This window comes from Stenella coeruleoalba, assembly GCF_951394435.1.
Source record: "Stenella coeruleoalba genome assembly, chromosome: 21".
NCBI classification, from domain to species: Eukaryota; Metazoa; Chordata; class Mammalia; order Artiodactyla; family Delphinidae; genus Stenella; species Stenella coeruleoalba.
Window position 1 is genome coordinate 31,776,343 of NC_137167.1, and position 27,470 is coordinate 31,803,812.

Genomic DNA, 27,470 nt, shown 5'->3' on the forward strand with positions numbered 1-27,470 from the left:
CATTGCATATGGTTTTAATGCAATGGATTTATCTACGTAAAAATTCAGGAATTTTGTTCAGTGGAGACTATTACAGAAAGTATTCACAGATGGATGACAGATTGGGAGAAGATGTTTGCAAAGGACTAAATATTGAAACGGTCCAAAGAATGTCTCCTAAGCAAACAGAAAAGGTGGAGAAATGAGTAAGAAAATTGGCAAAGAATATAAATAGGCACAGAATGACTTAATTACATGTAAAGATGTGAAACCTCTTTAATAATCAGATAAACACAAAATAAAACAAAGATAAAATACTAATTCACACCCATTGGATTCACAAACCTCTTTAATAATCAGATAAACACAAAATAAAACAAAGATAAAATACTAATTCACACCCATTGGATTCGCAAAATGAGAAAGATAACCAGAACATGGAGGAATGATACTTGGCATCTATAGCTTGTAGGTTCTTAGTCTGGTGCAGCCTTTTTGGAGGGAAATACATAGTAGTGAATTTACAAATGCTTATATCTTATTCAACAATCCAATGTTTGTTATTATACTTCTGAAAATCTAGTCCTCAGTTCCAAGCAGGGACATGACTGATTATGTTTGTGGAAGTAGAAAATTGGAGGCAACTTAGGTATTTATTATCAGGGGAGTGAAAAAAGCAAAATGTGTTTGTCCTTTACTATGGAATACTTCACTGACATGGCCGATACTCAGAGTTTAATGTCGACTGAAAAAAGTGAAAACATGACTTGTGTAAGTGTTTAATTCAGTTATATGAACCTGTGGTGAAAATCAAATATCGTGTTAAATTATATTTTAAAACATAAAGACAACTGATCACACAGACATACTCTATTCTAAATCTTGTTTTGAAATCCCTTTGCAAAACTGAGAAGAACGTTCAGTGTTAACCCTTAAATTTTCCTGCGTATTAGGTTTTTAAATGTTACACACTTTTGAATGTGATATGGACCATCTCTGGTTAAGGCAATTTTCTTGTATGTTTTCACGATGACATAAACACACGACAGATATGGAAAACGTTTCTATCATCATAAACTGGAAAACTGACAAGTCTGCCATTCTGGTCTTCTAATACTAGCCAATATTTTCACTCTGGGAAGCTAAAATATACCAAGTCTTAGGTCTAGCTTGTGCAGAATTACACTTTATTTTATTATTATTTTTCTTTGTTTCTGAGGGCTTGGTCACTAGTTATTCCTTCTGTAACACATTTTATGCACAACCCAAAATAATCCATTAAGCACTTCCTCCTTTCTTTCTCTGTTTCACTGTTAAAATCTAAATCCAATGCTTTTACAAAATTAAAAAATATTTTGCCAATCTGATATGCCAGGTGTATCACATACTATGACATTTATTTTCTTTAAAGTCACAGTGAATTTTGGCCCATACCTGATTTGAACTTCTCTCTTTGCATTATTCACTGTATAGGAGAAATATGGATTGGAAAAGCAGTGTAGAATAAAGAAGACTAGAAAATGCATCCCTAAATAATTGAAAATGAGTTATAAAAAGTGATAATCATAGTTCTTAAGTAAAATCCAAATATGACTGATAACTGTATTCATTTGCCAAGCATTGAAATCTCATTAGGTAATACTGGAATATAACCTACAGGATAAAGTCTCCATGAAAGTAGCTAATAGTTTTCTCAGAATATAACATTGAAAACTGAACAATTAATAATATGGGGTGGCCAGTGGTGAACAGTATTTGCGTTTCATAAAATCTGCCCAAATTCATATTCTTCCATTTCACAGAAACAGAAAAGCCTGTTATTTTAATATTCAGTCTTTTCTTTGGGGGAATGTGTTTGGGAGTAATAGATTTCATCTTGAGCTGTCTGCTGCTGTTCTATGGCATGTATCCAAGATAAGTTTTATATTTAGATTTATTTACTGTTCTGTCACTCTTGGATTTTCAGAGATTTTCCTTATAAGATACGTTTATTTTGTACCCAACCTTCCAGCATCTTGCATGCTATTTAATATTCATATATGTCTTCCTTTTTGTTATCCCGGAATTTTGAAATGCCAGTTTGTGGTATGTTCTTTGCATAGTATAAGTTAAAATATTTGCAATCCTTTAAAATACCACATTTTCCATGATTCATCTTTTATTAAAATTAAACCCACAGGCTACCATAAGCATTGTCTTATCACATCTTATTCTCACATAAGTATTTAACAGTATAAATCAATGTGCTATGTGTTTTTTTATGTGTTACTAGGGAAAAATAACTGGCTTTTAAATTATTTTTAGTTGTAATTATAACAATAGCTATACTTCTTCTCCTGATGGCTTTTTTCTTTTTCCTAGGTGGTCTATTTTTATCCTGACATTTTTGTCCATCCTATGAATTTCATCATAGGGAAGAAACAGCAGTTTGTCTTAGAACAGCTCAATTTTGATCTCCAGGTGACAAGCTGATATTTCTTTTCTTTGAAGAAGCTTTTAATATGATGGGTTAAATGTCAAGGAAAAAACTCTCATCATATATTGAACCTTGCTAAGCTCATTTTTCTTAATATTAATGACATACTGACATTTGATTTTTTTTTTAATGCTCTTCCTTTTTTAACAGATGTAAAGACTTTTTAAAAGCATGCATTTATTTAGGTAGTTTGTACCTTGGTATGAATCATGTGCTGTGATGCCAGCATATTTGTAAATAGGAAAGAGATCATCAAAAGTTATTCACTCATCTTTATTCATCCCCCCGAGGTCCTAGCTGTACCACTAGTTTAAAGAATAAAACTTGGAATCTCTAGATTGAAAATTCTACGATAGACTTTTATTCATTTTAACTGTAAATATTGTCTATTATGAAAACCATGAAGGAGAGAAAAGACTAATAGAGCTGGCAGAAGAAATATCTTCTACTTTTTACATTATAGGGAAGTAAATTATAAAAAGGAGAGTCTAAAAATGATTTTTAAATGTTACTGGTTCCTTCAATAGACTGCACACAATAATGCTTTGGAAACACAAGTATTCTTTAATATTTGTTGAGAAAATACATTATATTATTTGTTTACTGTTTACCTACGATCAGTCATTATAGCGCAAAAATTACACTTATGAAGCCACTTACTAAGCCTGAAAGCGCATTTCTTTTCACAGCTTTACAGCAGACAGGACATGAAATAAGGCACTTTAAGAGATGTGACTCATGAGTCCCACATAGCTTTAAAATGAGGAAGAAACATGAGGTTTGTAGCCTGTTATATAAATGTTACAATTACGGCTTACACTATTCTATCCTTACCACCATCTGGACACACACACACCCACACACACACACAAGCATGAACACATTTTAAAAATCTGTTCTGCACTTTTTTTTTTTACATGTTTATTGGAGTATAATTGCTTTACAGTGGTGTGTTAGTTTCTGCTTTATAACAAAATAAATCAGTTATACATATACATACGTTCCCATATCTCTTCCCTCTTGCGTCTCCCTCCCTCCCACCCTCCCTATCCCACCCCTCTAGGTGGTCACAAAGCACCGAGCTGATCTCCCTGTGCTATGCGGCTGCTTCCCACTAGCTATCTATTTTACATTTGGTAGTGTATGTATGTCCATGCCACTCTCTCGCTTCGTCCCAGCTTACCCTTCCTCCTCCCCATATCCTCAAGCCCATTCTCTAGTAGGTCTGTGTCTTTATTCCTGTCTTACCCCTAGGTTCTTCATGACATTTATTCCTCTTAATTTCCATATATATGTGTTAGCATATGGTATTTGTCTTTCTCCTTCTGACCTACTTCACTCTGTATGACAGACTCTGGGTCCATCCACCTCATTACAAATAGCTCAATTTCGTTTCTTTTTATGGCTGAGTGATATTCAATTGTATATATGTGCCACATCTTCTTTTTCCATTCATCTGATGATGGACACTTAGGTTGTTTCCATCTCCAGGCTATTGTAAATAGAGCTGCAATGAACATTTTGGTACATGAGTCTTTTTGAATTATGGTTTTCTCAGGGTATATGCCCAGTAGTGGGATTCCTAGGTCATATGGTACTTCTATTTTTAGTTTTTTAAGGAACCTCCATACTGTTCTCCATAGTGGCTGAACCAATTCACATTCCCACCAGCAGTGCAAGAGTGTCCCCTTTTCTCCACACCCTCTCCAGCATTTATTGTTTCTAGTTTTTTTGATGATGGCCATTCTGACTGGTGTTAGATGATATCTCATTGTAGTTTTGATTTGCATTTCTCTAATGATTAATGATGTTGAGCATTCTTTCATGTGTTTGTTGGCAGACTGTATATCTTCTTTGGAGAAGTGTCTACTTAGGTCTTCTGCCCATTTTTGGATTGGGTTGTTTGTTTTTTGTTATTGAGCTGCATGAGCTGCTTATAAATTTTGGAGATTAATCCTTTGTCAGTTGCTTCATTTGCAAATATTTTCTCCCATTCTGAGGTTTGTCTTTTGGTCTTGTTTATGGTTTCCATTGCTGTGCAGAAGCTTTTAAGTTTCATTAGGTCCCATTTGTTTATTTTTGGTTTTATTTCCATTTCTCTAAGAGGTGGGTCAAAAAGGATCTTGCTGTGATTTATGTCACAGAGTGTTCTGCCTATGTTTTCCTCTAAGAGTTTGATAGTTTCTGGCCTTATATTTAGGTTTTTAATCCATTTTGAGCTTATTTTTGTGTATGGTGTTAGGGAGTGATCTAATCTCATACTTTTACATGTACCTGTCCAGTTTTCCCAGCACCACTTATTGAAGAGGCTGTCCTTTCTCCACTGTACATTCCTTCCTCCTTCATCAAAGATAAGGTGAACATATGTGCGTGGGTTTATCGCTGGGCTTTCTATCCTGTTCCATTGATCTATATTTCTGTTTTTGTGCAAGTACCATACTGTCTTGATTACTGTCGCTTTGTAGTATAGTCTGAAGTCAGGGAGCCTGATTCCTCCAGCTCCGTTTTTTGTTCTCAAGATTGCTTTGGCTATTCGGGGTCTTTTGTGTTTCCACACAAATTGTGCATTTTTTTGTTCTAGTTATGTGAAAAATGCCGGTGGTAGTTTGTTAGGGATTGCATTGAATCTGTAGATTGCTTTGGGTAGTAGAGTCATTTTCACAATGTTGATTCTTCCAATCCAAGAACATGGTATATCTCTCCATCTATTTGTATCATCTTTAATTTCTTTCATCAGTGTCTTATAATTTTCTGCATACAGGTCTTTTGTCTCCTTAGGTAAGTTTATTCCTAGGTATTTTATTCTTTTTGTTGCAATGGTAAATGGGAGTGTTTTCTTGATTTCACATTCAGATTGTTCATCATTAGTTTATAGGAATGCAAGAGACTTCTGTGCATTAATTTTGTATCCTGCTACTTTACCAAATTCATTGATTAGCTCTAGTAGTTTTCTGGTGGCATCTTTAGGATTCTCTATGTATAGTATCATGTCATCTGCAAACAGCGACAGCTTTACTTCTTCTTTTCCAATTTGGATTCTTTCATTTCCTTTTCTTCTCTGATTGCTGTGGCTAAAACTTCCAAAACTATGTTGAAAGAGTGATGAGAGTGGGCAGCCTTGTCTTGTTCCTGATCTTAGTGGAAATGCTTTCAGTTTTTCACCATTGAGGATGATGTTGGCTGTGGGTTTGCCATATATGGACTTTATTATGTTGAGGAAAGTTCCCTCTATGCCTACTTTCTGCAGGGTTTTTATCATAAATGGGTGTTGAATTTTGTCAAAAGCTTTTTCTGCATCTATAGAGTTGATCATATGTTTTTTCTCCTTCAATTTGTTAATATGGTGCATCATGTTGATTGATTTGCATATATTGAAGAATCCTTGCATTCCTGGAATAAACCCCACTTGATCATGGTGTATGATCCCTTTAATGTGCTGTTGGATTCTGTTTGCTAGTATTTTGTTGAGGATTTTTGCATCTATGTTCATCAGTGATATTGGCCTGTAGTTCTGTTTCTTTGTGACATCCTTGTCTGGTTTTGGTATCACGGTGATGGTGGCCTCATAGAATGAGTTTGGGAGTGTTCCTCCCTCTGCTATATTTTGGAAGAGTTTGAGAAGGATAGGTGTTCGCTTTTCTCTAAGTGTTTGATAGAATTTGCCTGTGAAGCCATCTGGTCCTGAGCTTTTGTTTGTTGGAAGATTTTTAATCACAGTTTCAGTTTCAGTGCTTGTGATTGGTCTGTTCATATTTTCTATTTCTTTCTGATTCAGTCTTGGCAGGTTGTGCATTTGTAAGAATTTGTCCATTTCTTCCAGGTTGTCCATTTTATTGGCATATAGCTGCTTGTAGTAATCTCTCATGATCCTTTGTATTTCTGCAGTGGCAGTTGTTACTTCTCCTTTTTCATTTCTAATTCTATTGATTTGAGTCTTCTCCCTTTTTTCCTTGATGAGTCTGGCTAATGTTTTATCAATTTTGTTTATCTTCTCAAAGAACCAGCTTTTAGTTTTATTGATCTTTGCTATCGTTTCCTTCTTTTCTTTTTCATTTATTTCTGATCTGATCATTACAATTTCTTTCCTTCTGCTAACTTAGGGTTTTTTTTTCTTCTTTCTCTAATTGCTTTAGGTTCAAGGTTAGGTTGTTTATTCGAGATGTTTCCTGTTTCTTAAGGTAGGATTGTATTGCTATAAACTTCCCTCTTAGAACTGCTTTTGCTGCATCCCATAGGTTTTGGGTCGTCATTTGTCCATTGTCATTTGTTTCTAGGTATTTTTTGATTTCCTCTCTGATTTCTTCAGTGATCACTTCGTTATTAAGTAGTGTATTGTTTAGCCTCCATGTGTTTTGTATTTTTTACAGATCTTTTCCTGTAATTGCTATCTAGTCTCAAAGCGTTGTGGTCGGAAAAGATACTTGATACAATTTCAATTTTCTTAAATTTACCAAGGCTTGATTTGTGACCCAAGATATGATCTATCCTAGAGAATGTTCCATGAGCATTTGAGAAAAATGTGTATTCTGTTGTTTTTGGATGGAATGTCCTATAAATATCAATTAAGTCCATCTTGTTCAATGTATCATTTAAAGCTTGTGTTTCTTTATTTATTTTCATTTTGGATGATCTGTCCATTAGTGAAAGTGGGGTGTTAAAGTCCCCTACTATGAATGTGTTACTGTCGATTATGGCTGTTAGTACTTGCTTTATGTATTGAGGTGCTCCTATGTTGGGTGCATAAATATTTACAATTGTTATACCTTGTTCTTGGATCCATCCCTTGATCATTATGTAGTGTCCTTCTTTGTCTCTTCCAATAGTCTTTATTTTAAAGTCTATTTTGTCTGATATGAGAATTGCTACTCCAGCTTTCTTTTGGTTTCCATTTGCATGGAATATCTTTTTCCATCCCCTTACTGTATGTGTAGACACTGTATGTGTCTCTAGGTCTGAAGTGGGTCTCTTGTAGACAGCATATATATGGGTCTTGTTTTTGTATCCATTCAGCTAATCTGTGTCTTTTGGTGGGAGCATTTAGTCCATTTACATTTAAGGTAATTATCGATATGTACGTTCCTATTCCCATTTTCTTAATTGTTTTGGGTTCGTTATTATAGGTCTTTTCCTTCTTTTGTGTTTCTCGCCTAGAGAAGTTCCTTTAGCATTTGTTGTAAAGCTGGTTTGGTGGGGCTGAACTCTTTCAGCTTTTGCTTGTCTGTAAAGGTTTTAATTTCTCCATCAAATCTGAATGAGATCCTTGCTGGGTAGAGTAATCTTGGTTGAAGGTTTTCTCCATCATCACTTTAAATATGTCCTGCCAGTCCCTTCTGGCTTGCAGAGTTTCTGCTGAAAGATCAGCTGTTAATCTTATGGGGATTCCCTTGTGTGTTATTTGCTGTTTTTCCCTTGCTGCTTTTAATATGTTTTCTTTGTATGTAATTTTTGACAGTTTGATTAATATGTGTCTTGGCCTATTTCTCCTTGGATTTATCTGTATGGGACTCTCTGTGCTTCCTGGAATTGATTAACTATTTCCTTTCCCATATTAGGGACGTTTTCAACTATAATCTCTTCAAATATTTTCTCAGTCCCTTTCTTTTTCTCTTCTTCTTCTGGGACCCCTGTAAGTCGAATGTTGGTGCATTTAATGTTGTCCCAGAGGTCTCTGAGACTGTCCTCAGTTCTTTTCATTCTTTTTTCTTTATTCTGCTCTGTGGTAGTTATTTCCACTATTTTATCTTCCAGGTCACTTATCCGTTCTTCTGCCTCAGTTATTCTGTTATTGATCCCATCTAGAGTATTTTTAATTTCATTTATTGTGTTGTTCATCATCGCTTGTTTCATCTTTAGTTCTTCTAGGTCCTTGTTAAATGTTTTTTGTTTTTTCTATTGTTTCCAAGATTTTGGATCATATTTACTATCATTATTCTGAATTCTTTTTCAGGTAGACTGCCTATTTCCTCTTCATTTGTTTGCACTGGTGGGTTTTTATCTTGCTCCTTCATCTGCTGTGTGTTTTTGTGTCTTCTCATTTTGCTTATCTTACTGTGTTTGGGGTCTCCTTTTTGCAGGCTGCAGGTTTGTAGTTCCCGTTGTTTTTGGTGTCTGTCCCCAGTGGCTAAAGTTGGTTCAGTGGGTTTTGTAGGCTTCCTGGTGGAGGGGACTAGTGCCCGTGTTCTGGTGGATGAGGCTGGATCTTGTCTTTCTGGTGGGCAGGTCCACGTCTGGTGGTGTGTTTTGGGGACTTATTATGTGGACTTATTTGTGGACTTATTTTTGGACTTATTATGATTTTAGGTAGCCTCTCTGCTAATGGGTGGGGTTGTGTTCCTGTCTTGCTAGTTGTTTGGCATAGGGTGTCCAGCACTGTAGCTTGCTGGTCGTTGAGTGAAGCTGGGTGCTGGTGTTGAGGTGGAGATCTCTGGGAGATTTTCGCGGTTTGATATTATGTGGAGCTGGAAGGTCTCTTGTGGACCAGTGTCCTGAAGTTGGCTCTCCCACCTCAGAGGTACAGCACTGACTCCTGGCTGCAGCACCAAGAGCCTTTCATCCACACGGCTCAGAATAAAAGGGAGAAGAAGAAGAAAGGAAGGAAGGAAGGAAGGAAGGAAGGAAGAAAGAAAGAAAGAAAGAAAGAAAGAAAGAAAGAAAGAAAGAAAGAAAGAAAGAAAGAAAGAGAAGGAAAGAAAGAAGGGAGGGAAGGAGGGAGGAAGGAAGGAAGGAAGAAGGAAGGAAAGAAAGAAAGAAAGAGAAGATAAAATAAAGTAAGATAAAATAAAATAAAGTTATTAAAATAAAAAATAATTTTTAAGAAAAACATTTTTTTTAAAAAAGAAAAAGAAGCACACACATAAAAACCAGACGGATAGAACCCTAGGACAAATAGTGGAAGCAAAGCTATACAGACAAGATCTCACACAGAAGCATACACATACACACTCACAAAAAGAGGAAAAGGGGAAAAAATCATAGATCTTGCTCTCAAAGTCCACCTCCTCAATTTGGGATGACTCGTTGTCTTTTCAGGTATTCCACTGTTGCAGGTACATCAAGTTGATTGTGGAGCTTTAATCCGCTGCTCCTGAGGCTGCTGGGAGAGATTTCCCTTTCTCTTCTTTGTTTGCACAGCTCCCAGGGGCTCCGCTTTGGATTTGGCCCCACCTCTGTGTGTAGGTCGCTGGAGGGCGTCTGTTCTTCGCTCAGACAGGACAGGGTTAAAGGAGCCGCTGATTCGGGGGCTCTGGCTCCCTCAGGCCGGGGGGAGGGAGGGGCAGGCGTGCGGGGCGGGCCTGCGGCGGCAGAGGCCGGCGTGACGTTGCACAAGCCTGAGGCGCGCCGTGCGTTCTCCCGGGGGAGTTGTCCCTGGATCCCGGGACCCTGGCAGTGGCGGGCTGCACAGGCTCCCCGGAAGGGGGTGTGGAGCGTGACCTGTGCTCACACACAGGCTTCTTAGTGGCGGCAGCAGCAGCCTTAGCGTCTCATGCCTGTCTCTGGGGTCCGCGCTGTTAGCCGCGGCTCGCGCCCGTCTCTGGAGCTCCTTTAAGCAGCGCTCTTAATCCCCTCTCCTCGCGCACCGGGAAACAAAGAGGGAAGAAAAAGTCTCTTGGCTCTTCGGCAGCTCCAGACTTTTCCCCGGGCTCCCTCCCGGCCAGCCGTGGTGCACTAACCCGCTGCAGGCTGTGTTCACGCCGCCAACCCCAGTCCTCTCCCTGCGCTCCCACCGAAGCCCGAGCCTCGGCTCCCAGCCCCGCCCGCCCCGGCGGGGGGAGCAGACAAGCCTCTCGGGCTGGTGAGTGCCGGTCGGCCCCGATTCTCTGTGCCAGAATCTCCCCGCTTTGCCCTCCGCACCCGTTGCTGTGCTCTCCTCCGCGGCCCCGAAGCTCCCACCTCCGCCGCCCGCAGTCTCCACCCGCGAAGGGGCTTCTAGTGTGTGGACACCTTTCCTCCTTCACGGCTCCCTCCCACTGGTGCAGGTACCGTCCCTATCCTTTGTCTCTGTTTTTTCTGTTTTCTTTTGCCCTACCCAGGTAGGTGGGGACTTTCTTGCCTTTTGGGAGGTCTGAGGTCTTCTGCCAGCGTTCAGCAGGTGTTCTGTAGGAGTTGTTCCACGTGTGGATGTATTTTGGTGTATTTGTGGGGAGGAAGGTGATCTCCGCGTCTTACTCTTCCGCCATCTTCCCCTCGTCTCTGTTCTGCACTTTTGTCACGGATAGCCACTAGCCACATAAAGATATTTAGGCTTAAATTTAAGTTGATTTAATTTTAATAAAATAAAATTTTCACTCCCTCATTTGCACTATTCTCATTTTCAAGTGCTCCAAAGCTGTTTGTGGCTGTTGACTAACATGTGGAACAGCATAGCTCGGAAACCTTCTCATCATTGCAGAAAGTTCTCTTGGGAAGTGCTGCTAATTGATTTCCCAGCGTGGAAGGATGTGTCTTCAATACCTTTGCTTCTTTCATGATATTGTTGCATTGTGCATTCAGTACTTTAGTGTCTAGTCATACATTTCTTCCCACTAGCATGGAGCTGTGATGTGCATCCCTTTCACAAACTTCAAATTTAACAACATCCTCACCACTGCTTGCTCTCAAGTTTTAAGTTCTTAACAATGTACGCATGAAATAACGGGAGCTTGATTACCAGCTCCGCTATAGAGCAAAGGAAATACATTTTCTTAGGGGAAATGAACAGTAATCATTCATGTTTGGTTACTAACTTTTGTGATTAAACATTTTTTAAATCATTTACTTCGATGTGTTTTAAGGCAAATTTTAAGAAAAAAATTTGTTGCCTCTATTGAAACTTCTCTCTGAGTAATTTTTCTTCAGAATGTCTTGCTTTGTAATTTCATCAGGTGTCTGACATTCTAAACAACGCTTTGAAGCAATTATCTTTTTCAAATCTGAAAAATTATCGGTGACAAAGGCCATGGAAAATTTTAACAGTAGGCTATTCATTATATTAAAACACAAGGGGCAAAATTTACAAGGCCAGCAGGGTGTACTAGGTGTCATTTTAAAATGATTAAACCCTCTAACCAAAAGTTATTTTATATAAAGTTAATTTTCTATCAAAATAAGTAACTTTATCCCTTTCAGGGAGAAGTTAAACCGAAGTTCAAATAGGTTACCTAAATTCAAAAAGGGAGTGATTGCAGAGTAAAGATTTAAGCTTACATTCACCAAACCTCCAAGTCTTGTGCTGTCAAGTACACAGCACTGATGTCCTAGTAAACTGGAAAAGAAAAGTGAAAAAAACCCTGTGATTTTCTGTGATGTAAACACTCCCACTCTGGCCACAGTTAGACTACCAGTGGTGGTAAACCTCACAAAACTCCCAAATATTTTGTTATTTTCTCTTCTTTCCAATCCATTCCGAGCCACTCCAGTACACCCCTGCCACTCTTCTTCCCTAATAAACAGAAAAAGTTTGAATGACGGGGAGTAAGTGAAAGGTTCTCCTCAAATCAAGAACGTTACAGAAATATGGACCGTCACCCTTCTCTGTCCCTGAATTTTATTATGCCGTCTTGTCAATTAGGGAGAGCTAGCTTAACTTTTATCCAAGTATAATTATTTTTGAGGACAGTAAAAATACTTCACTATAAGTGTCTTTTATTTGAACTTTGTTGCATGATACGGGTCCTAAAAGAACAAAATTCTAGCAGACTATCATTCCTGCAGAATATTCAATTGGGTTCTCTTTTCTGTCTTCCGTACAAGGTTTTGGCAGGCTGGTATCTGACCACAGGTAAAGAATTCTGCTGAGTAAATGAGTAAAACATGTGAACAGCCCTATGCAGAGAGTGAAAGACATCGCATGTATCTGAAGCTAAGAGTTTGTAGGAGAGGCCTCAAGACTCAAGTATTATCTAATAACGATCATAAAGAACAAGAGAGTATTAACTATGCATGTTAAATGGATTGTTTTAGTTTTTTACAGCTGTTCTCCAAATTATAATCAATATATAATCAGTATGAAGGATTCCACCAAGCAGGCCGATTTGTTCAATTACACGCATGCCTATCTTGATGTTACCTTGATTTCTGGGTCCAATCTTGAGGCCACGTTACCCTCAGTCTGATACACTGCTGCACAGAATGGAGAAGAGCTTTGATTGAAAACCTCTGAAAACACTGCAGACTGGTTTGCATCACACTCTAACTTCCCCACGCAGAAAGCCACCTCTGGACGCTGCCTGAAAGGCAGTTTCTTAGGCTCTCCCGCAAGAGATTCTGAAGCAATAGGTTTAAAGGGTGGTTGAGGGACCGGCAGTGACAATCACACCCTATGTCCATATATGACAGAAGCTTAATTCTTTCCTAAAGCGGAAATAAAACAGATGAAAATCACATAACCGTTTCACTAACTTCAGCTCCCCAAACACATGAAATTGTTTCATATCTTGGGGACTTTACATTCCCTTGAAAGCATTCCCTTAAATCCTCTCCTTCCTCCTTTTAAATTTTATTGGCATTTTAATTCACCTTTTGTTATGCGTTTTATATACCAGTTTCCAGTAAAACCTGAACTGACCCCGCCCCTGGGCAGCACCCTGGACATCTTTTCTCCCATCTCTTACCCACCCCAACGCCAGGGTTCTTTTGTTTGTTTTGTTTTGTTCCCTACCAACCAGCCTGCAGGCTTCTTGAGAGCAGGGGTTGTGTTCATTTTGTGTTCGTTATCGTCGACTCGCACGTGGTAATTTTTAAGTATAGTGAATGGATGAGGGGGAAAATCAGCATACCTGCTCCAGAAATTTCCGTACTGAGTTATACTTTATTGTTATGTTCTTAGGCCATGAAAAAATCCCTGTGCATATTTTAAAAGCACTGTTATCGAAAAAGTGAAAACGTACAAGTACAAATAAGAAGGTGAAAATAGAACATTTGCCAGGGAAACTGACTTGTGTGAAAACATTTGAAAACATAATAGAGTTGAGAATTTCACCCATACTTTCTCCACCTATCCTCAACACCCCACAATACATTTAGAAACTCAGTTTTTTGCTTCAAAGAAGGAGGAAGCTAGCACAGTTGGGAGCTATTACCCATTTTGATGAATATATTCCTTCCTACTCATCACCCCCCGGAACTGTGGAAGTCTTGCGCATTGATTCCGTCATTTATTGCTGCAGAACCTTTCTCAGTCCTCCCTTGGGTTTACTAGTGTATAGTTCCTCAGGGTAACGTAATGTACTTACTTATTTTTGTAAAGTGGGTAACATGTTTGCATTTGCTCAGACTCTGGGATCTTACCGTTCCTCAGTGAGTCTTTGAATATAATAGGTAAAGACACTGAGGTTCAGTCAGTAGCTTCGGAGGGCTCCAGGGTCGATTTCATCAAGTCCAGGTTACTAGGATACGTGAAGGCATATGCATCTTGACTAAGTGGTCCCTCACCTGGCAAACCGCTGTTTACAGTTGCTGTGCCGTCGATGCTGAACTTTACGTGAAGTCTGTGATCACACTTAATCCCTTTTGGGGAGTGGAAAGGAATACGATTTAAAGGCTGACATTTTGGATTTCCTCTTTTATTTCTTGAAAAATGTTGTTAATTTCCTTTGAAGGAAATTTGGTCTGCTGTACACAGCCGTCTTTGTACCGCGGGAAGCGGCAGGCATAATAGGATTAATACAATTAATAGGGCCATAGAGCCAGGTGTCCTGGGTTCAGAATCTCAGCTTTGCTACTTACTATTTTTTTTTTGTTTGTGCGGTACGAAGGCCTCTCACTGTTGTGGCCTCTCCCGTTGCGGAGCACAGGCTCCGGATGCGCAGGCTCAGCGGCCATGGCTCACGGGCCCAGCCGCTCCGCGGCACGTGGGATCTTCCCGGACCGGGGCACGAACCCGTGTCCCCTGCATCGGCAGGCGGACTCTCAACCACTGCGCCTCCAGGGAAGCCCGCTACTTACTATTTTTTAAAGCATGTTTGCTTGCTGTGTTTCTGTTTCTGTAAAATGGAGCCGTAGTGGGACCTACCTCACACACACTTCATAGGGTAATTACAAGGATCAAAGGAGTTAATGTATAAAGCACTTAAAACTGTAATTGGCACCTGGTGGGTACTAAGAGTATTAATCCTCATTTATATATGTAATCTTTATATGCATATCTATCTCTGTCACATACAGCATTATATTTTCTACATACATGCATGTATACATGCAAACATGGCATGTTATTTCCCTTGTATGTTGCTGCTTATTCTACACACACACACACACACACACACAGAGGACATCAGGAATGATGAAATAAATTTGTTTATTGATCTACACGTATATGTAAATATATGTATAAATATACTATACACATATATGTAAATACATGTATAACTATACACTGGATATCTAGCGAATATCACTGTTATTTATGATTTTAATTCCCTTGCATTTTGCTATTTATTGCATACATTATTCCATAATATTTGGTCTCTGGGTGCTTATAAATCTTATTTCTACCTTGTCCTCACTTCCATTTTGTAAAGAAAAATTTTTGAGTTTTAGGTCTTAGAGAACCTATACTTTTGTGACATTTATTTCCGGCAGTGAAGGTATTTCATTCATTGTCATGTTCTGTTTAATCTCTTACTAATACTTCTATCTACAAAATTACCTGCTTTCCATTTTTTCTCTCTAATCCATGAGATCTTTTGTTTTGCTTCTCTGTGCTAACATTTGCATTTTTGAAAGACATTTACTTTTTCTACAATTTTTCCTCAATTTCATGTATAAATTCCTAGCTGCTACTCCCCTATTCTTAGGATATATTAAAATACTAAATGTCTTCTTGTTGTTGTTTTTGTTTTTGTACAGTGTACACCCTGCAAATTTGTTAAACCCCTTCTTCACAAATCCAGTGACCACTTGCATTTAGCTGTAGAATTTTCTGTCTTTACCCACTGTCTTCTTGAACTTCTATGCAAAATCTTTATCACTAACACAGACGACAGTGTCTCTTTTGCTTCTTACTCTCCTTTGCTAGTGATATTTGAAAGATATCTCACCAAGAGTTTTATTGCTCATTATCATTGCTTTAATTATGTATTCCTATAATTCTTTTGTGAATGTGATTAAGTATCTTCTTTTCTCATTATTGTTCCTGGTACAGTGTCTAAAATCTGCATCAGCTGATTGCTTTCTTCATCATGACAGTTTAAAATCACCTCTTGACTACATTCATCCCTCACTGAAATTAGTTCAGAGTCCCCTCCTCGGATTAATGGCTCCTCCTCTAACCGTGCTGTACTCTCCTTTCCTTGAGAGATAAGTAGATAAGTAGCCCATTCCATAATCACCAGATCATGGGTATAGATGATAATGCTACAGGTTACTTAGAGTTGATCCCCTAGGTTCCAGATGGGAGGGAGGATACAGAAACTTTCCCAGTCTGATGGTTATTTCTTCAGAAGGAGATTTGGGAGCATGTTTTGTGAATTCAGTTATTTCTAGGCTGTGATGCAGAGTTACTAAAAATGAAAGTTCAATTAACAGCTACAAATTCAAGTAAGTTTAAATCACATTACTGCCAATTATCTTTTGCCGGTACATGGCAAAAGGGAATATTAACCAGTAAATTAGCAGGTTGAACGTTTCATCCACATACAAATCGAATTCAAGCGAGATGTCCCTTACAAGGCAAAAGAAACAAAGTATGTATCCTCAACTCACTTTGTAGGACAAGAGATTCAGTGAGGTCCCAGTTTTTAGACAAAACGTAATTCACCTTTCAAATAATTTTTTTGTTGTTTACTGGTAGAATTGAATTGTGTGCTGAGTGGAGAATGTTTCCAGAGTTAACACATAATGTTTTATAAGTTTTCTACCAACTTACATATCTGTCTTGTAACCAGTAATAACTTTATCCACTTGTGACTTACTCTGTCAGCAGGATAGCCCTTACGGTGTAACCATTTCCTTTTTGGGGGGGCGCATCTCATACTGAAATTGAATGGTAGACAAAACCAGTTCAGAGAGGAGCATACAATTTTTGCAGTGTGTTAATCAATGATACAAAACATTCTCAGAGCTGCTTATGACCACTAAACTTTTATTTACACTTCCCTCTCTTCGTATTTCACGAAGAGAAATAACATCCCCTATTTACCTATCACTGTTTTAGGCTCAACTGAACTGTCACCTTCTCCAGGAAATTTTCTGTGACTCTCTCAGGTTTGTTTAATCCCGCTGCACCATCACCCTGCCCATGCTGGGTTTATCATTGCTCTGTGTACCTAGGATGACTCGTCGTCTGTGGATTGGTCAGCTGCGCTGGTTGTGAGGTCCTTTGCTGGCGGGGTGATTCTTGCTTGCCCCCGCATCCTTGATGGCGGACACTGCATCTGGCATCCCTTATCATTATTCTGCTCAAAATAACATCAACAAAACAAAACATCAAACAAAAACAGTATTGAGTATTGAGTATGTGAGGAAGAGGTTTAATGAACTCATAGGGTATATGCAACACAAAACCCAAAACAGAACAATAAAAAAACCAACAAAAATACAAAATGAAAACAAAGAAGAGACAGGCAAGAATAATTAAAGTAAATGAGTTTGCTAAATCCTATGTGAACTGTTACAAATTTGATAGGTATTTGTTGCTAGAGAAGTTTAAAGACGTGATATGTTATCTTTCATTTTTTTAAAAAATTTTATTGGAGTGTAGTTGATTTTAAAAGTTGTGTTAGTTTCTGCTGTATAGCAAAGTGAATCACTTATATATATACATATATTCACTCTTTTTTGGATTCTTTTCCCATATAGGTCATTTCAGAGTACTGAGTAGGGTTCCCTGTGTACTACAGTGGGTCCTTATTAGTTATCTATTTTATACATAGTAGTGTGTATATGTCAATCTCAATCTCCCAATTTATCCCCCCACTGCTTTTTCCCCCTGGTAGCCATAAGTTTGTTTTCTACACCTGTGACTATTTCTGTTTTAAAAGTAAACTTTATGTAGGGGGGGCTCTGTGGAGCAATGACTCCAAGAACATTTCACTGATGGCTCCATACCAATCCTTCCCTGTGGCTACTTAATCTTTCAAATAACAAGTAGTGTGGGGTGGTGGGAATCTTGGGGGTAGAGTTTGGTCTCCTGATGATGGTCTCAAGGATGTTTCACTTCCCCATTTGAAACATCAAATTTCTGAGAGAAGATTCATGTAAGCTCTCCGTAGAGAGAGCCTGTGGGGAACCTGATTTTCTGGTGTAGTTTATAGCAAGGGGAGAAGGGTTAGATGGGATTCAGGGACAGAACTTAGGGAATCAAGACAATATTCAGATCCTGCAAGTCAACAGGGCTGGGGAATAAAGACATGCCGCTTGGCCAGATGCTTCTGGTTGCTGAAAGTGGGGTGGCCATCTGTAGCCCTAATTCTGCCCATGGAGACAGGGCTAAGATTTGACTGGTGATTCTCTTGCAGGTCAGGGCTCTGAGACAAGCACCTTTCACAATGACAGGTGTTACATCTTTGCTCGTGCTTCCTCTATTTTTCCCTTGAATTCCTTCAGACTTAAATGCATTTAATCCAATTCTGGTGACTTGTCTTTCATCCAGTTTACCAATCTGAACTCTTCCCTTTGCCACTCTATCAACTGTCAGTTTTAGTGATAGAATGATTATAAAATGACCCTTGAAAATGGAACCACAGCCATAAAGGAAGTAAGGGAAGCTCACTGAGAACAAAAATTCTTGGGAAGGAAAACCAAACTGCAACAGGAAAATAAGCAAACAAACAGAAACCTGGACACATAACAACAATAATACGAAATAAATGGCTATAACTGTGCAAGTAAAAATAGCATGAAATTCAAAAGCTAGATTTGACTCTAGTGTTTGGTCCTACTTTAAAAATGTGTGCAATCGCAATCGATCCACGGGAGAGACACATTTCTGAGAATGGTATGAGTCAGACATAAAAGGAATGCTGAGGATTTAAGAAGTTTAATAAGAATGTCATACTGATGTTTAAAGGACTGGGTCAATTTGAAATAGTTTACCTGTGACGAGATGATTAAGAAAAATCTTCTAGGAATTTATACTCTATTCTGGAAAATAAGACAATTACAGAACAGCATGAGGCTACAGCATTAGTCAGTGGTGACTAAATTGTGAGATGTGGGCTGATCATTGTGTATCATTTCAGAGAATAGGTTCAATGGGTTGGAGCAAGTGAAAAACCTATATTTAGAAAAATAGAGATTTAATCTGAATTTTTAAGGATGTATAGGAGTGAGATGGATACGGAGTAAGTATTTCTTATTCTACATAAGAAATAACAAGAGAAAATCTAAATATATTTAATTTGGCATAATATAACTTGATTTTATTAAAAAGAATTTCAGAGTAAAGTGCCTCGAGATTTTGGAATATATTGCTGAAGAGATTTATGTTGTAGTCTCTCTCTCTCTCTCTCTGTATATATGTAAATATATATATATAAAATATAACATTTTATGTGTAAAATTTATATGTATACATTTAAATATATATATATATTTTGTATTGTTTAATTACCATCATAGATGAAGGCAAGAAAAAAATAATCCATTCTTTCTTCCTTGCTTCTATCAAGGTCTTAGTTGCCCTGCGTTAAGTAAAGAACTGTGTTTCACTGAGTATTTTATATTTGTTTGAAAGTAATTTTTAGCAAAATGCATAGCCATAAAAACATCACATTTCATGTATACATTATTGGTTTTGGGAGTGAAATAAGGGTGGCAGTCTTTTAAAAAAGTATTCACATACTGACCGTAGCAGAGATTCTTTCTTTTAATTAAGAAGCTCACCAGACACTTTTTAAAACCATCCCCTAACTAGGTCCCTCGTGTCTTGGAACTTGTATTGCGAGTGAGGGGAATCGCTTGATACAAGCTTATTAGACAACTGAGCAGCTTGGAGCTTCCCCACTAGACCTTTCAGTAAGGTTTAATCAACTAGGTGAGACCCTGATGAGGCTGGCAATTAGACTTACTGTATTTTTAAAATGGAGATGCTGAGTTTCAAAATATTAGAATGCTATTTTAATACAGTGATGACAAAATCAGAGGTGCGATTGCAGCCACGAATCGGAATCTGCATCTGCCTCCCTCCTTGTAGCTCATTACAGTGTGTTGTTGAATTAACAAGGATTAATTTGTCTCTAAATTGTCACTAGGAATTTAGCCTGATTCAGTGTTGCCATGTGAATGGGAAAAATAGTTGGGATTCTTATAGCTATTACACTGGAAACAATTAAACTCAGTTTTTTAACTTTCTATATGTCTGAACTGAATTATCATTTTTCTTTTAGTTCTCTTTTAAAAAATGTATAATTTACACATATACGTGTATATAAACGTGTAAGTTGAAATACCTATATACATGATAAATGCTATATGGACATAGTAAAAAATTCAAAATCTATCAAATATATTATTAAAGATAGCCTTTCTCTTCATTCATTAGGTTTTAAGTGGCAAGGTAAAGGCAAATACAAATTAAATAAGAGGCTTAGTGCTCTCTGTTGAGAAGAGACTTTCTCCTTTCCATTTTCTTAAAGTGTTTACTTTAGAAAACTTGTAATTAAGTTCTTTCTCTATCTCTTTAAAATGTATGTAAATATTTTTAAAAGTTAAATAAGCCTCTGGCTAGATTTATCACCCAGGATTGTCTTTCTCAAGGTCCCAGGAACCATCTCTTTAAAATGTAATTATGAAGGAAGGAAGTGCCTCTAGCTCCCAGCTCTATGGGAAGGTGGAAGTCTGACCTTGGTGGCTACCTCACTCCAAGCCGCAAAGTACCCCTTTTCATAAAGATATTAGAAGTTTATTTTTCCTTTGGATAAAGCCAATTAGCTACCACAGATGGTTGCCACAACTATGTGGGTAGGTAAACTCCGTGTGTGAACTCTATGTGACGTATGGAGCTGTCAAGTCCTCTTACTTGAGGACTAGCTGTTGTTGATGATGAGAACATGCGTGTAATGGGCTGTATCTGCTTGGCTCTATGAAAGGTGAGATTTCTTTTCGTTTTCACGGTCTCTTACTGGATCGTGTGCCATGCACATCACATTCTGGTTTACTGCTTACTCAATAATAAAATTGGTTTCTTTCTCTTCTACTGTAGTGGAGGTTTTTCTGAGTTGAGGGGAGATTTTGTGTTTTAATTCTATTTCTGCAACACAAACAACAGGCACCACTCTGATTCTTAATGGAGAAGTTATCTAAAACATCGGAGAGCTAAAAGATCCTCCCAAATAATTGGAGTGTTTGAATTGAAAACAAAGTTTTAAGTTTTCTAGTTTGACATGTAGAGTGTGAAAGTACCTAAAAGTTGGGGTGATTTTCAAACACATTGGACAGCCCAATCCTTCATCTACATTATCATCAGGTGTAACCATCATCACTTATGTAATATATCTAGATAAACTAGGTACATACAGGCAGACAATAAAAAAAATACACAGTCTGTTTTAAATATTGTTTTCTTAAATCTTTTTTTATTGAAGTATGATATGCATACATGAAAGTAGACACCATATAAATGTACAACCCCCCAAATTATCAAAGCTAATAACACCAATGTAAACACATCTCAGGTCAAGAAATAGAAATTTGCCCAAACCTCAAATGACCATCCCTCCCTGGTGCCTCATACGACAGCAACTTGTTCTTTCTTCCCCACTTCTGACTTCTAATATTACAGGAAATTGATCTTGCCTGTTTATGTAACTGGAATCATACCGTGTATATCCTTTTGCGCCTGGCTGCGTTAGCTCAAAATTATTTTTGTAAACGTACACGTTTGTGAACGTGTAGGTATAGTTGATTCGTTGCATTTACTGTATGGGATTTCACTTATAAAATATACCACAAGTTTATCCGTTCATTTCATGTTGATAGATTTTTTTTTTTTTTCTGCTTGGGGAACTTATAACTAAAGCTGCCAGAAATATTTTAAAAATGTCTTTTGGTACACGTGGATGCAACGCTGGTATATACCAGGAGTGGGATTGTTTGGTCACGGATCAAGTTTAATAAGCCTTGTTTTGCAAGTGGCTGCATGCATTTACACACCCTCTAGCACTGTTCGTGACTTCCTCTACTTCACATGCTCACCCAAACTCAGCTGTGAATCTCTTCCTGAGATTCACAAAAACGGCGTTGGCCGTTCTAATGCATGTTTAGTGGTGTCTCATGGAGGTTTTATTTCAAATTTCCCAGATGACTAATGAGGGTGAACACCTCTTCATATGTTAGTAGTCATTTGTATATCTTTTCTGTGAAAGGATATCCTTTTGGCCCATTTTATGATTGAGTTGTGTATCTTTTCATATTGATTTGAGGGAATGATTTCTATATTCTGGATACAACTCCTTTCTTTGTGGCCTCTCCCGTTGCGGAGCACAGGCTCCGGACGCGCAGGCTCAGCGGCCATGGCTCACGGGCCCAGCCGCTCCGCGGCATGTGGGATCTTCCCGGACCGGGGCACGAAGCCGTGTCCCCTGCATCGGCAGGCGGACTCTCAACCACCGCGCCACCAGGGAAGCCTGGATTTTTATGTTTTTGATGAATGCTTTTATGTCTTAGTCAGTTGAACTCGTTGTTCAGATCTGATAGTTCTATTAGTTGTAGTTCTTCAGTATTTCTTTCTGCTACCTGTTGTGCCCACCGGTTCACACTAATGTTGGGTTGTTTTCTAGTATATTTTGTAAGATTTGGGAGAAAATCTTTAGTGAGAGTTTATTTGCAGTAAAACTTTCGGGTCATGTAGAGGGCACGACCCTCAAGAGGTGTTTTTTGTTGTTGTTTTCGTCTGTGTTTTCCAGGTACTACAGGTTTCTCAGCAGCTCAGACTGTATTTAATGTTGATTTCTTGAAGTAGGGATTTCTAGATCATGCTTGAACCTCATGCCTCAAGCCTGTTGTGTTTATGAATTTCCAGGAGATTTTTAATTTTTCTGAGCAGAGCCCAGGATAAAACAGGCAAAAACTACTTTTGGTCTTCCTCCGTTGGTGGGGATTTTCTTTCTTTTCTATTTTATGCTTTTATTGAGTCTTCATCCAAAGTATATGTGAAGTTCTTAGTAAAAACTTCTCAAGGCCTCTTTGCCTGTCCTCACGTGTGTTTTGACTCAAGCCCAAGCTACTGAGATCAGCAGAATCCCTCAGTCAGTCACAGTTTCAGTTCATGGGCATCGCCATGTAGTTTCTCTGAGGATTTTCTTTATATTTTCTTATCGATTCTTTCCTTACTTATAGATATCACACACACACACACACACACACACACACACACACACTCATCACTATTTTTATGCATTTCTAAAGTTTTCTCTTGGGACATTTCTTTTATGGGTTCACCCAAGGTTTCTTCCTCCTGAGTTGGGGAGAGAATTGAAAGAAGGAAGCTTATTTGCTTGGTTGAGCGATTCCAGAGGTCTCCATGGAGTAGGTGGATGGGATCTCACCATTCTGTTTTGAGCAATTACCTCCTGGGACAGGTGGTTTAGGACAAGGGCATCTCGTGGCCCTTTTATGGTTCCCAGGACTCTCAAAGACCAAATGTGAACTAATGTTTTGCCCACAGTCTGTAGATAGAGAAGCAACAGTTGCTGTATTCTTTAAAAAAAAGCCTTGGATTCTCTGGGAAGCTTGTAAATATCCTGGTCATGAGTGTCATTGCAGTGACTCAAGGGCAGGACCAATACAGCAGATAAGACACGTACCAACTCCCACACCTATCTTTTCAGTAAGAAAAAGGGGCTGAACAATAAAATAACCATTTTGCTACAACTTCCTCTTTGGCTATGCCTCTGGTGGCTTGGGGAGACTTCCGTTACATTACTTAACACGTTACCTGATTCACATCTCCGGTATCAGACACTTTTAGCTATTTTTCCCACTAAGGTTAGTGGCTAGAGTAGTATTTCTTACAGGCGTGCTCCCTTTGCACTACATCAAGATGCACATTAATTGCAGAAGTTACTGGATATCTCCTGTATCCCCAGTTTTTCTTTTTTCTCTAATTAAGTTACAGTATTCAGTTAACAATATTATTTTTCTATTGAAAAATCTAATAGCATTATTCAATATAAGCCGTCCTGTAATAACAAAGCAACATGTCTTATGTATAGACTTCTGTGAAACAGGGCTTTTCCGAATGTATCGTAGGAATGAGTTGTAAGTGTGTACCTTAGCTCAGGTAGGAGGGGAGCTATAGGAAGGTTTGGCCTTCTGGGTTATGACAATCTGAAGATGTCTGGCCCACGGGGGAATGTGAAGAAGAGACGCTGATTTTTCCTCTCTGATAGTAGCAGGTACCTTTCAATCAGCCTAGTGGCCTTTGATTTCATAAGGATATAGCCATAAATGAGAGTTAAACTGAGTTAGGAAGTGGAGTATGAATACTTTATGAAGAATTGAAATTACTAATATTTATCTATCCATTTATTCATCTTAAATGTATTTATTTTGTGTGTCAGACATTTCATTTAGGCACAAAATGTACAAACATGAGTAAGCTGGCTATTTTCTCAATATTTGTCGTATTTGCATAAGACCATAAATACTGCGTATATGTGTAAATAAATAAAATCACCAGGAAAAAAATCACAGATGATTGAGCATAATGGAATTTATCAGTCTGGCGAGAAAGGAAAACAAAAACATTACAGGCAGAGGGAGCAAAATTTATATATGAAGATGTACTAAAAGAAAAGTGACATTCAGAGAAACTGAGGTAGTTTGGAATTTCTGAAGGTACATGAGAGAGGGCTGAGAGATTAGATTAGAATAGGACGTGGAGAGAGTTAAACCATCCAGGGCCTAGTGTCGTATGCTATGGAGCTGTGACTTTAATCTGGCCAATAATAGAAAGGTACTCAACAAGTTTAAAGAGAAAGACCTCACTTATACCATTACTTGAATGTACCATCCTTGCCTTTCATTCTGTCTCAGACATCTGCTTCCAAGAATGGTACTAGACCTTGTCAATAATTATAGCCCTTCTAAAACCTAAATTTCATGCACCCTGTTCTAACTATACTTCCTATCATGACAGCTCACACTCAGTCCCCACATCTTTCAGTAACGCCAAGATCCCTTAATCCACTGGTGTTACTATCATTTAACTGTCCCTCACCTGCTTCATGTGTTTGTTCCTTACCCACCATAAATTGCATGGTCAATAACTGTTATAAGTCCTTTGCATATAATTTCAGATTTTTTTTTTTTTTTTTGTACCTTGCTTGCTTATACTGGCTTGGCCAACCTACAACCTGATTAAATTCAATTCTCCACCCAGTTCCATGCCTGCATTATACTGGGGCTGAAGAAAACACAGTCATGTTGGCTGGTCTCACTTTGAATTCCTGACCATGAACCTCAAGAGGACTACTTGCATCATACTGTGTGTCCAGAATTGATTCTCCCAAGAAGACCATTTCATATCTTCTGTCCTCACTCTCAGCTTGCTTTCTATTACACTAAAAATTTTGAAGCAATCAGAAAAGACCTTCCAGGCCCTGTCTTAACTCTGCCTTTTCTGTCTCCTATGCTTGCTCCTAAGCTACGCTGCTTTTCTGCCTGTTACCCCAGATGGAATTCCTTGATACTATGTGAAACCAATGTCTCTACTTCCCTTTTCAGTACCACGCCACTTCTTTGTTCCTTGAAATAGCTAATGCTCTGCATCCCATGCCTCTTCCCCTGGTCTTTATGAAACATGTTCCTATCACATTTTTACCCTCACCTCTCCATCAGAATTGCTCTTAGGACTCACCAGTGACTCCATGTGGGAACGACCCTTGTTGGTTCCGGATGTCATCCTCTCATATGACAGCAGTGTTGACGTGACCATTACTCCTTCTCCCTTTACTAATATTATTTTTCACATGCGGTACAATAGTCCATGTTCTTTGTTTTCCTCCTACTTCCCTGGACACTCCTTCTCAGGCTCCTTTGCAGGTACAATAGAAAATGAGATTTAAAAATTTTAGATGACAGAAATAACTGAATATGTTTGTGTTGTGGGTATAAGCCATTTAGAAGTTAAAAATGTTGATGTAGGAAGACGAAGAAAGGATTGTTTGAGCACCCAAGAGGAGATGGGATCCTGGGGAAAACGTGGAGGAGTTGGTTTTGGAAAGGATCACAGAATGTTCATCTCAGTTAACAAATGGGAGAGTTGATTATGTAGAACAGAAGCTGGTAGGTAATGGACGTGGTGGAAAGTCTGCTAAATGGTATCTTGTGATTGCTCCATTTTTCCTGGTGAAGTATGAGGAAATTCATTAACTAAAGGTATGGATGGAGGGATGAAGGAGAAGACTTCAGGATGTAAACAGATACATGAAGTAATAGGTGTGTACTTCAGTCAACCCTAGAGGGACCTGCCCAATGCCCAAACTCACTGTGATCCCCAAGGAAGTACCAGATGGCTGTGCTAATGACGTAACGGACAACAAGCCTAAGAGAGGAAGGTTTATTATTAATAGTCACAGCACTGAGTACTCCCGGAAGAAAATGAGATTCTCCACCTGCCAGCTGATGGTGCCAGGGTCATCAGAAAAGCAGCGGCAGGATTCCAGAAGGGAAAGAACGTGTGCCTTGAGTAGGGAGGCCCTACATTTCCTACTCACCATCACCTGATTGGATTTGGTTCCTAACCAGCACTTGCAGATGCCACCAAAAAGGGAATTTGTTTTTCTAAATTCACCACAGCAGGTTGTAAGGGCCCTTTGTCAAGCTACCCATATGAGTAAAGAGGTGCTGGTTAGAGAGAGAAGTAACTGGGGAGAGGCAGGCGGTAGGACCTTGGGGCATCCCTGGGTCAAAGGGCATGTCAAGCAGTTGTCACAAACTGGTGAGTTCTTTCCTTTCTGGTCAGCTGGGGGTGAGGAAGGAGACACCTATTACCTCTGTATGGTATGCTACATAACTTACTTATTTGTGACTTTTTTCCCCAATTATTTTCTATCTCTATCCGGTGGAATGTAAGCTCCTCAAGGACAAGCATCTTTGTTTGTCTTTTTGAATGACCAGTGCCCAGTACAGTGCCAGACGCTATAAGTATTTGTTGAAAAATGAATGTCACTTATAAAACTTCATTTTTGTACAGTTTTGTAGGGATTGTAGCATCAGCGTGGGAACCAAGGAACGATTTCACAGTAACTCGAAAGCTTACCTTTCTCACACACGGTGTTATTAATCAGGACCCCTGTTTTTGAGTGAATGTAAACAGAAGTCAAAGTGTTTTATAGGAAGAAGGTTTTCCTCTTCATTTTCTTCACATGACTGAGAACTCCAAGAGATGAGCTAATTTCCATCACGGCTGGAGATGAGGCTTCAATTTACCCCATCAGAGCCCAGCTTCTGTCTTCCCATCTGGCTCTGCTCACCTTGCCTGAGTTCATTCTCGGATGAGCTGTCTATGAGTGGGGCTCCTTAAGCCCCAAGCTGACCTCTGTCTTTCAACCTTTGATCCCAAGGCTGGGCCACTCCTTGGAATTTGAGTGAAGAGCTAAAACTAAGCAGGAAAATGCATCATCTGTCTTAGTGGCTGGAGAGAGGGACAATTCTGGGAGCACTTAGCCATGCGTATTTTTTGTTCCTTCATAGATGCAGAGCAATTAATTTGCATCCAATGGCCATGCTCTTCTCTCATCCAGGAACGGTTTCTGTGGCTTGTTTGCCTGATGAACTCCTTTTTAGCTTTCGGAACCTTGCTTGAGTTTCTCCTTTGTGAAATCGTCTGCATCTCTCTGGATTCAGCCAGGAAAATATTTAGTACAAGTATTAGGGAAAGGAGCTCTTTAATATAGGAATCTGTATATGGGCTCTAATAAAGGAATTTGAATTTATCTGAATATGGTAGGACCTGGGAGACCAAAGGCTTGGAAGTCTGAGGCTGGGAGATTGGAGAAATAGTCAATGCATCAGCCTGGAGGAAGCTGTTGATTTTAGGGACCACAAAGTGGAAGTCTGTGGAAGATCTGGAAACCTGTGGCAACATTACCGTCAA

General features: G+C 38.8%; 1 protein-coding gene across 1 annotated transcript in view; it reads left to right on the plus strand.

The window, feature by feature from the left end:
• Positions 1-696: 696 nt before the first annotated feature.
• The window catches only part of LOC307179685 (uncharacterized protein), a gene marked incomplete at its 5' end in the record, with an annotated part of 406,491 nt that continues 379,717 nt past the window's right edge, over positions 697-27,470 (plus strand). The window contains 3 exons of the mRNA XM_079909232.1: positions 697-750; positions 2,341-2,439; positions 9,968-10,431. Of these exons, the coding sequence (XP_079765358.1) occupies positions 697-750; positions 2,341-2,439; positions 9,968-10,431 (617 nt within the window). The remainder of the gene's footprint in view (positions 751-2,340; positions 2,440-9,967; positions 10,432-27,470) is intronic.